The 12,438-nt window shown below is 32.2% G+C and overlaps 2 protein-coding genes across 3 annotated transcripts; both read right to left on the bottom strand.

The window, feature by feature from the left end:
* Positions 1 to 879: 879 nt before the first annotated feature.
* LOC108320592 (uncharacterized) lies at positions 880 to 5,328 on the bottom strand. Of its 2 annotated transcripts, none has more exons than XM_017552050.2 (3): positions 5,171 to 5,328; positions 2,390 to 3,246; positions 880 to 1,295 (listed from the first exon to the last, which is right to left on the bottom strand). In XM_017552050.2, the coding sequence occupies exons 2-3, from the start codon at positions 3,241 to 3,243 to the stop codon at positions 1,121 to 1,123; spliced, it is 1,029 nt and encodes a 342-aa protein (XP_017407539.1). In that variant the 5' UTR covers positions 3,244 to 3,246; positions 5,171 to 5,328; the 3' UTR covers positions 880 to 1,120. The 2 variants fall into 2 exon arrangements, with proteins under 2 accessions (XP_017407539.1, XP_017407547.1); XM_017552058.2 differs by having other exon boundaries at positions 4,916 to 5,309.
* A 3,627-nt stretch (positions 5,329 to 8,955) lies between these two features.
* Positions 8,956 to 11,349, bottom strand: LOC108328646 (endoglucanase 2). The gene is made up of 6 exons (XM_017562542.1): positions 11,112 to 11,349; positions 10,715 to 10,998; positions 10,158 to 10,595; positions 9,769 to 9,916; positions 9,430 to 9,596; positions 8,956 to 9,288 (listed from the first exon to the last, which is right to left on the bottom strand). The coding sequence occupies exons 1-6, from the start codon at positions 11,347 to 11,349 to the stop codon at positions 8,956 to 8,958; spliced, it is 1,608 nt and encodes a 535-aa protein (XP_017418031.1).
* Positions 11,350 to 12,438: the final 1,089 nt, after the last annotated feature.

The following is a 12,438-nucleotide window of genomic DNA, read 5'->3' on the forward strand; positions in this document are numbered from 1 at the left end:
GTGTTAAGGTATATTTTGAATGTGAATTTGTTTGAGGAAAGTTGGATACTTCTTAAATGGTATAAAGTAGTTATGTTATTGATTTAATGCAGGTAATTCAATTATGAGTTTTATTTGTAGCTTTGGATTTTTAATTGTGTTGGTGAAGTATATATCTCTTACCAAATTATATATATATATATATATATATATATATATATAAAAGAAAAAGGATATAATTGTTATTTTCAACTTTGAAACAATAAATAAATAAAAACAAAAAAACAGTCAGTTAAATAATCGTGGAGAATAGTAATTTTATAAATGCGTAATAACTGTTTTTATTTGAACAGTAATATCTATTGCATTTAATAAATGCTCTCTCCTTTACATTTAAGGTTTTGATACATGTTCAAATAAAAATAATTCCACGTGCACAGTTCAATATATGTCTGTGTTGTGTTCTGAGAATACGAACATACAGCACTCCTTCAAACAAGTGAGAAATATTGAGAGATCCTAGAGCGATATATATATTTTTTCTCTTTACATATCATAAAAATATGACAATGCCACTGGTTAGTGCATGAAAATGTAATTGAAGCAAAAGGGTTTATAGAATGAGAAATTTTTAGATGTTTTAAAAAAGAAACAGAAATCTCTTTATACGATGGAATCTGTATATCATCTCATTCTAGAGAGCCCTGAACATCCGTACTTACATTTTTAACGCAGTGGCTGAAAGTTGAACACATTTAATGATACACAGCAAAATATTTCTTTTGCCGCGAGGGAACCTGTGTATTTACCAATATAGAACAAGTGTAATCTTTTGCAGATCTCAACATTTGATGGGTATATATTTGTTCGGTTTCGGTGATTGTTTCTGGGAAAAACATATACAACGAATAGACACGTCTTTTTCTCATTAAAAATTACGCCAAGTTTACATTCTAAGGGAAAAGAAATTCCGTGTTTAATTTTGAAAGAGGCATTAAACAGGCATTGACGATGTTTACGGAGCCCTCCATTCATGATTTCTTATGGATTAGAGGACTTCTGACAAATGGTCTTTATCCTGTAAGCCTCCAGTTGTCAACAAGAAAGAGCTAAGCAAGCAATTTGTAGAGTGCAATGGCATTTACAGGTTTGAAGAGCTCAAGGCCATCATTTTACACTGTTCATTCAACGCTAGAAGTTGGGCCTCTTTCTTGTCAAGCATCGCACTCAATCTCACATTCTCCTCCATAAGTTTCTGAACTTCAGCCTCTTTTTGCATTTTCTCACCCTCCAACTGAGTAGTCTTTCCAACTAGGCTGCTCAAGACAAAAAATCGACCAGTAAAACAAATAAATCTTGTTTTAAAAAGAAAACATAACTCACTATATGAGAATTGAAATTAAATTAAACCCCATTAGCACGAAAATATGGGGATATTAACACGCCCGTGTTACACAATCATGTATAAAAAATTGAATAGGCACATATACACTGTCCATCCCATCCTACCCATGTTATCTTACATATTAACATACTTTTGGGCCTCAGACTTATGCTTCAATTGGCGTAGTAATTGCAGTAATACAACTCCCTCATTCTCTAAAAGTTATTTTTTCTTGTGTTGGCTATAACCAGCCTCCATTAGTACTAACCCTGACAAGAACCGGAACAATTATAGACGAAAATAATGTGTTTATGGAAAACAGTTTACACCGCAGGTATTCAGCGACCTGGTTCTCACCTCAAATATTTAACAAATCCAAACACAACTCTCCCTCTCAACCCCTCTTATTTATAGGCAACTCCTCCTAACTAACGAACTATGATTCTCCCAGACCCTCCTAGCTTACTAATCGCTATCTATAATACCCAAGAAAAAGAAAACAAATACAAGAACATTTGAAGAAAATAATTATCACTTCAAAAGAATAATAGAAGGTAGCCTGAACAGGGAGGAGTACTTCCAATAGCATCCACCAAACAAGTGTTGAAAGTAATTTGTAAAGCAAATAAATTTTATTAGTAGTATAAAAATCAAAATGAAGGAAACTTAAAACTGCGAATCAAGTTAGCTCTCTTAAATGACACACAAAATAAATTTATAGTACAAGAATAATATGAGCTGTGCTCCTGATATCCAAGGCCATAATAAACAATGTTCCTGTGCATGAGGAGGATGCCCCCACCCCGAAGTAGGAAATAGGGACCATTATTTGGCACAGGTAAACACACTGGATCCAAGAAAAATAAATCTCGACATGCCATTCAGTATAAATATACTAAGTATGATTAAGCATAAATATACAGCAGGAAGTGGGACATCTAAGTTAAACAATTTGAAGCAGGTCAAATAAATATAGATAATTATCAAGAAACTTAAACATAAGAAATTGCAAATATAAATATTTACCGTTCAAATAGCCTTTCAATAGTTTGGAATTGCTTCTCTGAAGAAAGTAAGGTTTCTCTTACTGTGATTAAACTACTAACATATGACTTCAGAGACTCAAATTCCCGTTTGACCCGAGAAAGCTCTTCTTCATTTTCAGAAGCACGTTGTCTCTGTCTAGTTGTTTCTTCAACCAAATCTGCAACCCTTTGCCGCATGTCATTCAAAATACCATTTGTACCCAAAGCAAAACGCTCCATTTCTTCTAATTTCATGGACATACTCTCTAATTGAGCAGACTTCCGCATAATTTCTTCCTGACCTAAACTCGCTTTTTCTTTTTCCGTTCTAGTTTCTGATTCTGCCAATAAAGCCCTTTTGACAAGAGCTTCCATCACATCGGCGACCATCTGAACAGACTTGAGTATCTCACCTATATAAACTGCATCTTGTTCATCTAAGGAACCAAGCTGACTGTTAATTCCTATCCAAGATTCTTCATCTGGATCATCAAATGAAGAAAGATCAACATTCCTAGACCAACCTGATAATGGAATCCCATCTTTGTCAACAAGCCCTACCCCATCTAATTTTTTTATGCCACAAGATGTATGGGCTAGATGAGGAACCGCCATGATTCTAGCTTTTGATTTTAAGTAGGACAACAGGGTAGAAGTAGTCTTGACTCTTCGCCACAGAACCTCTAACTCATTTCTTGCATCTTCCTCAGAGCCATGTATGCAAGCCTTTACCTCCATTATCCTTGCCTCCAATACATCCACTTGAGATTGACTTCTTTCGATATTCTGCTTCCAAGTCTCATGAGACTGACTCAGCTTAGCCTTCAAATCTGTCATACCATCATCTGCTGCCATGTCCTGCCCAATGTCGAATAAAACAATATGAGAAGACTATAACAAAGTTGGTTGTGATGATGTAATCATCAAAAGTGTCCATAAGATAAAGGCATAAGGCTTGGATTTCAAAATATGAAAATTCGTAACTAACAAACCATTGTAACTATAAATATAGGGTAAAACTCAATCATAGAGAAAGATGAAGATATAAGGCATTTGTAACTGGGTTTCAATTGTAAGAACAAATGAAGTTAGACACAATGATCTCTTTAAGAAGTTGGAAAGTAAGAAACTTATTGTGGAAGTTTCTATTTCTCCTTTAAACAAACAAACTGTCTATTTCACATTTCACATTTTACATTTTGTATTTCCCCTTCTCTATGTGAATCTAACTTAGAAGATGTCTTTTTCAATGACGGTGATCAACAAAGGGGTGAAATGTCTTAAATGAATTAGATCCTCTTTTCATCTTTTGAATTTGAGAAGGATGGATGGATCCATTCTTGTATTAGAAAATAATGTGTTCAGATTGTTATATTTGACTAGCTTTTTTATAAATGATTTAGAATAAAATCTTGATTGCCAATTTAAATAATTCATAAAATGTTCAATGTGAGAGTGTGTTGCATTGTACTGTGCATATGTATGTCCGTGCTTCATAGTACCTCACAAAGTTTTTCCCGTCCCAACTCATATATATCATAAATATTAAATACACCAAAGAAATTGTGCAGCGGTGTTATCACTGGTGGAATACAGAAAATGGAGAAAAGCTAATAATCCGCTATATAATATACCAGATAGTATCATGGGGAAATAGCAGATGTTAAATGGTGACATATCATTATTATGCATAAAAAATATGTTGTATACAAAAAAATAAAATAAAATGCATTAAAACCGGCATAATATTAACTCAAAAGCTCAATTGTCCAGAAACTTGATAGAGATGACAAGAGGAAGCAGAACACGTGCCAAAACAATGACAACAATATCCACCGCAATAGTGGACAAACATGCATCCAAGAAATTCCACTACGTAAAAGCGTCATAGCAGCTACGTAAATACAAACATGATATCTTTTACAAACAATAATTCGTACATAACATATTTTGGGGCCCTGAAGCCTTTTGAAACCAGAAACTACGAAATTTATAACATCCACCTATTCTAACAAGGAATAAGTACAGCACCCATATTAGACAAATAGCACGGCATAGTTCATGTTTCCAGATTTCAAATCTCACGCAATGACCAGGAGTTCTAACCAAAACCTAATACAGAATTGATTCAAACCATGCTGAAGCCATTATTCTGCAGGGACTATTGGCAAGCCAACTACCTACTCTATAAAAACACAAACCCATAAGGTTTAACAAAGTACAGTCTCTGTTTGATACTAGGTTCAACACAAAGGAAATTTAATGCAAATGGGTAACCGCAGTGTATATATTCAAAAATTGAAAATACATAAACAATGCGACTGCAAAAACAAGCAACCGACAAAAACAGCAATTGTTTTATAGGCTATAATTCTTCGGACTTTGCTTTCTGCAACAGTTATTCTTAATTGTTGTTATTATCTTTGTAGATAACAAAAGCCCTCATGCTTAAATCTATTGCATCTAGCAGTTAAAGATCAAAGCAATGCATCAAACGGTTATCTCGACAAACAGAACTAAAACAAACCTAAACAGTATTAACTGAGATTCCCCAATTTCTTTTTTCTTCAATAATTTAAAGTGATCTCAGAGAAGAAGGGGGGAATCGAAATTGAAGCGAAAGTTGGATAGGAAAAGGTGAAACCGAAAACCCACCAAACGGAGGAAAAGGGAAAAAATTGGAGAGTTTGGATACGGAACAAAGGAAGATAGAAAAACAGAAGAAAAGGAAATGAAGAGGAATCTAGTGAAAGATAACAACAATCAGACAGAGAGAGAAAACCTGGTAAGATGAAAAGCGAGTAAAAGGAAGAAGAAGAAGATGATGATGATGAAGGTGTTAGGGCTCTATGTTGCTATCTTTCTTTCTCTTCGTTGTGAAGAAAAAGAAAAGAAAGGCAACGAAAACCCATTTCTGAGATAAGCAGCATGTGCTTTATTCATTGTGGCCATTTCTCACTTTCCCCTTTACCCTCTCTTATTTTTTTTTTTTTTTTTTTTCTTCAACATCAAATTAATCCACAAAAATTTGTCGGAAATTCAGAATATTCCACGTGGATCCATAAAATTTACCACCAAGAAGTTCCTAATTCTTTGGAACTAACATTTAAGTTTTTTGTTAGTTATAAAAAAAAAATTAGGTCATTCACTGTCGAACTACTTTTTTAATAAACTATTTAAATTTGTGATTAACTCGAATGAACTCATATCAGTAATGAATTAACAAGTTTGAAATTAAACGTTAATTTTCTCTTACTTTTATAATATCTCAATAGACATATTATTTAAAATTAACTCTTGAATCATTTTCATATTAACAACTTATGTTCTTATGAATTTATATATGATTTAGTTATTTATATAATTTAATATTATGTAACATTAATGTAATATAATATTTTATTGTTGTGATTTACTAATTTTCTTTTTAATATAAAATAGAAATGATATATTATTATTGTATTAGGCGCTCTATGTTATACATAAATGACATTAATATTTTTTAACACTATTTTCATATTAGATAAACTTTTACAGGTTTACGAAATAAGTTTACAAGTTTATAGAAGTTTCATGAGTTTGTAAACTCTCCAACCTTGATGATGAGAATGATTTAGATTTATATCACAGTATAAAACTTTTTTTTTTTGCAATTAATGTTAATGAATAATCATAAAACTTTCTTCTAAATATTGCTTTCAAAATTAATACAAATTTATTTCAGTAAAAAAATCATGAAATTATGTTAAGAACATTGGTTATTATATTTTTCTATATTATGTGATGTAAAGTTCAATTGATTTTGTAACGACTTAATCTCTCAATAATAATGAGAATATAATTTAAGTTCACATCACAACACAAAACTATTATGCAATTAATGTTAATGAATGGTCAAAAAACTTTCATCTAGTTATTGTTGTTAAAATCCATACAAATTCATTTTAGTAAAAAGCATGACATTGTATTAAGAACATTAATTATTACATTTTTCTATGGTATGATATAAAGTATCAATTAATTTATTTATTTATTTCAAATAACTTAACTTTTTCTATAATCACATAAAACTATTTTTTGCAATTAATGCTGATGAATAGTCATAAAACTTTCTTCGTATTATTGTTTTCAAACGTAACATAAATTTATTTGAGTAAAAAGTACGAGATTATAGTAACAACATTAACTACTATATTTTTCTATACTATGTAGTTAATGAATGGGAAGTATAAATTAATTTTTTTAAGATATTTTAATTTTTTTTATAATTATGTTTGTCGGTTTTGATGATATATTATGTAAGGAGATTGGATATTGCATGTATTAATCAGTATAACACATAGATCAATTAGTTATACTAAGTGAATGTGATTCATATTAGTATCATAAACATAGTTTCAAACTTAGTGGATTGTAATTAGGTCTCTTCTAAAAGTAAAATATCATTCAAGACACTATAAATATGATGTGTAGGTAGGTCATTAAACACTTTTGAACTACCTACAGTAATTATGTCTAACTATACCGAATACTTACCTAAGTGTTTGAGTAAGGTAATTAGAAACTTGAGCTCCGAAATAATTATACAACATATTGTAACAACACTGAAGTCGGGCTCATTCTCAAATAGCTTTTGCAAAAAATCTGTATTGAACCTAAATGACCTCAGAACTCGGGCTGCTAAATACATGCAATTGATAGAAGCAACTAATATGAAAAATACTAAAACGAAAGGAGAAGAAGCAAGGAGATCACACTTAGAAGCTCGACTACCCAAGGATCCCATGAGAGGTTTGCATTCACAAATTACACCCTTCTCAATACAACCTAATCATGTGTCTTGGATGAAGCGTCAACGTTGAACTCCTACCCCTTCTAAGGAAATCTAGGACACTTATAAACACTGATTGGAGAAAACACTGTCGGTACCACAATTTGGAACATAACATAAAGGAATGTGTTGTGCTCAAAGAAAATATTGAAGAACTGATTCAAGCTGGACTCCTCAAAAAATTTATGGAAATGCCAAGAAACCCACAATGGTTGCAAAGAGAGTCACAAAGGGTACCGAGGGATAGTAACATGAATGAACGACCTCAGACCAAGCGTAGTAGTCGAAGCAGTAGTAGGAGGAGAGAAAGACCATTGAGAGGAACAATTCACTTCATATCAGAAAACTTTGCCAAATGTGATCACACGACATCAGCATGGAAAAGGCACAATCATGCCCTCTGATTAGTTCATATGGTTGAAAAATCTAGATGAAGCATGTTAGCAATAACTTTCACAGACGACGATTTTAAAGGACCTGATGCAAACTAAGAATACCCAATGGTTATATATGTTGAACTAGTAGACTTTTGTGTGGAAAAGGCATTGGTAGACCAAGAAACCTCATTCAACATATTATAATAAAAAACTTTCTTGAAGTTAGACATGTTGGAGGACCTAATCATACCTATTGATATAGCACATAGATCGATCGATCCACACTAAGCGAACATTAATGCCTGATTAGCATATTAGCACCATAAACATAGTTAGGAATCAAGTGGACTATAATTAGACCACTTTTAAAGATAAAAGTCTATTAAGGACAATATAAATATGTGTATATAAGACATTAAACATTTTTGAACTACCTGCATTAACTATACGTCTAACAATACCAATCACTTACTTGAGAGTTATAATTTTTTTACAATAATCAACCGATTAGATAAAGTTTAGAAAAATGAATAAAACTACCTTATAAAAAGACAATTGATCAAGAATATTCTTAATAATGTAAGAACAAATACTACTTGAACATATTACATGTATATGTTCAATGTAATGATGATAATAGTATAGTAATTCTACAATAAATAAATAAATACACATACCTAAACCAAAATTTTATAATTTATTAAGTATTTATTTAAAAAATATAATATATTAAATACTCAAGATTAAAAAAGATAATATGTTGACTTATATTTATTTAATGAAAAGAAAAGAAATACACATTCCATTGACTATAATAATATACATCATTATTGAGATTCAACTAAAACACCAAAATTTATGAATTGGTCAAGTAACTCGGCCTAGAAAGTAAAGTAATAAGTTTCAATTATTAATAAAAATGAATGATTAATATTACGTTGTCATTCGTTATAAATCACAGATGTTTGAAAATATCAAATAATTAATAAATGTTGTAATGAACTAGCGAAGCAAGATAAAGAAAAGCAGAAGCTGTTGCTGCATTATTGGTCATTATTGAAGATAAAGGAAAACACCAAACAGAAAGAGTCTATTCACAAGGTTAAGAAACGGAATCTAGAAGCTCTGTACATAACGCATTATGTTGCTTCTCTTAATAAAGTAGAGAAGCTCTTCGTTACGAAGGTAGGTGTTGATGCCAAATAAAGCAAAACTGTTTGAAAGGTTTTCTAAAAATTTACATAAGGGATAGACAGAAATTCCAACTTTTTACCTGATCATCAACTCTTTATAAGTATTTAATGTGAAACTTATTCACACTATATATTCTTCATTCTCACATATCTGGATGATACAAGTTTAGAAGAAGGAGAATGGTACAGTGGAACTTGCAACTAAACCAGACAAGAGAGCAACAAAGAGAGCACTGTTATATGTTGTTGGCTCAGCTTGCATTGAGTTGTTTCTGAAATCATTGTATGTCTCATTAAGGAAAGGACCACCAACTAATGCTCCAAATGCTATATTAGGATTGGGGTAAGTTGAGTGAAACCACTTGAATCCATCTTTGCAACCAGTTGTAGCATTAACTGGAATAGAAGATCCTCTGTGATGTATGTAATTGGGGTTGTGACTTCCATAGCCCACAAGATAACTCATATTTATAGGATTTTCACCCAACACATAATCTGCCTGAAATTGTTCAACCACAAATGCAAAATAGAGTCACATTAATTCATTCTATACTGATTATAGGTGAGAAATTTTGAAGCTAAATACAGTGATGATTAAAAGGATGGAAGATGTTTCTCTCATTTTGCAAGACTTGCATACCTGAGAAATGGCAAATTTGCGAAGATCTACTGGCTTATACAATTTCCCACTACAGTACAGTGTTTCGGTTTGAGATGTGAGCATGTAGTCACTGTATAGAATAGTTAAGAATGCAGAAGCCACTGAATTTTGCAAAGAGTTCCATGGCACCAGCCATATCAGTCCACCTGTTACATGATGATAGTTGGTTCATCCAATGGGGAGATTAATATTTGATATGTTCTTTGCCATGTTTTGCCTTATTAACATGAAACCCTAGGTACCCTTTAGTCTGAATTAACGATAAAGAATAGGCAGACAGAAGTAATGCAAAGGCTAGAGGGAAGAAATCAATCGTACTTTCAGTTCTGTTGGTGGTGGCTGTTGGTGAATCAGGTAGAAGCGTGCAGATGAGGATTTCAACACTTTCTCTGTACATCTGAAGGTCAAGGTTCTCCGCATCTGGGATGTTTTTTGCCCCAAAGAAACTTATTCTGGACAAAAGAACCTAGTTCATAATCACAAAATGCATGAAGAATATATATCACAAAGATTAATATGCCCAATTCATCTGAGAGATACAAAGGAAAAGTGAATAAAAAAGTGTTTGATTTCTACATACTTTTAGAGTAGAAGAAGTTTTAACACTACCAATCAACTGAGAAACATGGTTAGAATGACTTTCCGAGAGAATGATAGTGCATGGACTATTTACTGAAGGCTATAAAACACTACATCATAGTTGGTACCTGAGTTGCAGCATGTTTATCATCCCAGCTAAACCACGATACGATTCCTAAACCGCCAAATGATTTTTCATTCTGCTCTGTGACATAATTGAGATATGAAGGATCCTTAGTTGCATGATAGAGCCATACACCTGCCCACAAGAGTTCATCCCCAAAACCAGATGAGTTGTAGTAATTCCGCACTTGAGGGATGCTGACACTGTAGGAAACTCTATATGTATCAGCAAAAATAAACAGCTGTTGAGCATGTCCAAGGAGAATCCTAGAATAAGTGAAGTCAATCTGCTTAAAAACAAGAGATGCTGAGGCCAATGCAGCTGCAGTTTCAGCCGCAACTTCTGTTCCTGGAAAAGATGAGTTAACTTGAGTGAGTGGCCTTTCTTCATCCATGTCCTCAGGCCTTTCCCAGCAATTATGATCCACCTCAGGATCCCCCACCTTCAATCAACAAAACAAAAGCGTGTTTCATTCAGCTTACTTACCAGAGTAAAAATGAAAAGAAAAACAAATCTTTATAGTGTTTGATAAGAAACAAACTTGGGAAATAAATAGTTGACCTGAATGTAAAGCACTTCTGGAAAAGGGTGTGCATTAACAAGATAATCAGTGATCCACTTTAAAGAGTCAAGTGCATAGTGTAGCTGCTTCACCGCGTCCATGCGATCTCCATATTCAAGAATCGCCCAAGATAACACAGTTGCAGTGAAAGCCATGGGGAACCCAAATTTCATGTGGTCACCAGCATCATACATTCCTTTCGACAAATCCAAATCCGCTTCACTCCCATCTCGAAGCCCAGAATCCCCTCGCCACGAAATCCTCTGATTCTCAACCTTACCCGCTACAAGCACATTTTTTTCAACAAAAAATCAACTTGGGTATTTGCGAAACATAGTAATGAATAATCTTAACAATATAAAGTCCGTGTTATATTATATGCATTGGTTACATTACATTTCTGGACGTCGAAAAATTGCAGAGCCAATTGAAGAGCAGAGGCGTATTTCTGAACAACTTTGGTGGTTTGAGAAGTGAGTTGAGCTGAATCAGAGTGACCAACCTCAAACTTGGTTACTACATAAACAACAGCAGCAACTAGTAGGAGACATGCGATCATGGACACTGTTAACCACCAAAACAAGGCACCAACGTTGTGCTTTTTGTTGGGTTCTTTAAGATGGTGTCGTTCCATTCAATTGAAAATAGGGTAATTACTAAGGTTTTGAGTTAAGTCATGGTGATTTTAAAGCACTGTTTTTTCTTTTTTTAATACAGAAGAGAATGTAGAGTAAGACAAGTAGACGGTGTTCTTCTACTTTGATGTTGTAAAAATGATGGTGAAGTAAAAATTTAGAACTGCTACATTATTATTATTTTTATTATTATTAGTTATTAAATAAAGCATGAGAATCCAAGACGCAACTGCAACGGGTGATTGTGCCGCCGGATAATGGTGCCACTTAGAACTACGGACAAGGATTTGAAGGTTCTTCTGCTGATTATTTGTAGAAAGGTTTGAGGAAGATAAAGTTTATATATATGTTTTTTATCTATTTATTTAATGAGTTTTTATTGGGGTCAATAGTTGAATGATCATTACTGATAGAAAGAGAATCACAAAACTGACTTTATTTGTTGTACATATAAAATTGAGTTATGTTTCAATGTTTTTTTTAAACAGCTGTGTCACAATTTAATTTTACTAATACTATACTATACTCAAACTAACAAGGTAAAATATAAAATATAAATTCAAAGTATGATATTTTAACTAATCGGTCATCCAATATAATAAATTAACTATTATAAAATGTTTTTTGATCACCAATCTTTATAAAATGTTTAAGAAAACTTCATAAACCAACTAACTTTTCAACAATATATATTATCTAAGTTTTAGTTTCTTCTGTGTATATGGGCTTTATTTTTTTAATTTCTTATTTTTATTTAATTATGTTAATTCAACTCATAATTTGCAACTTATTTTTATATTGTGAAAGGGAATTTAATTTTTTAAGTATGTCTCGTCAATTTATATATAGATTCATTTTCATAGGACTTTTTTTTTTATAAAAGTTCATGTTAAGCATCTTATTAGTATAATTTTATTACACTTAGAAAATATAATATGAACTTCTTTTAATTATAACATAGTACATCGATACTTTAATTTAGATAATATATTTATGTCGAATACGTATTTATGTCTGATATTTTAGAATATTTTACTAACACTTATTAATAAAGTTTTTAATTTATAAAGCAATAATATTTTTATGAT

The sequence above is a fragment of the Vigna angularis genome, chromosome 1 (assembly GCF_016808095.1).
Source record: "Vigna angularis cultivar LongXiaoDou No.4 chromosome 1, ASM1680809v1, whole genome shotgun sequence".
In the NCBI taxonomy this organism is placed as follows: Eukaryota; Viridiplantae; Streptophyta; class Magnoliopsida; order Fabales; family Fabaceae; genus Vigna; species Vigna angularis.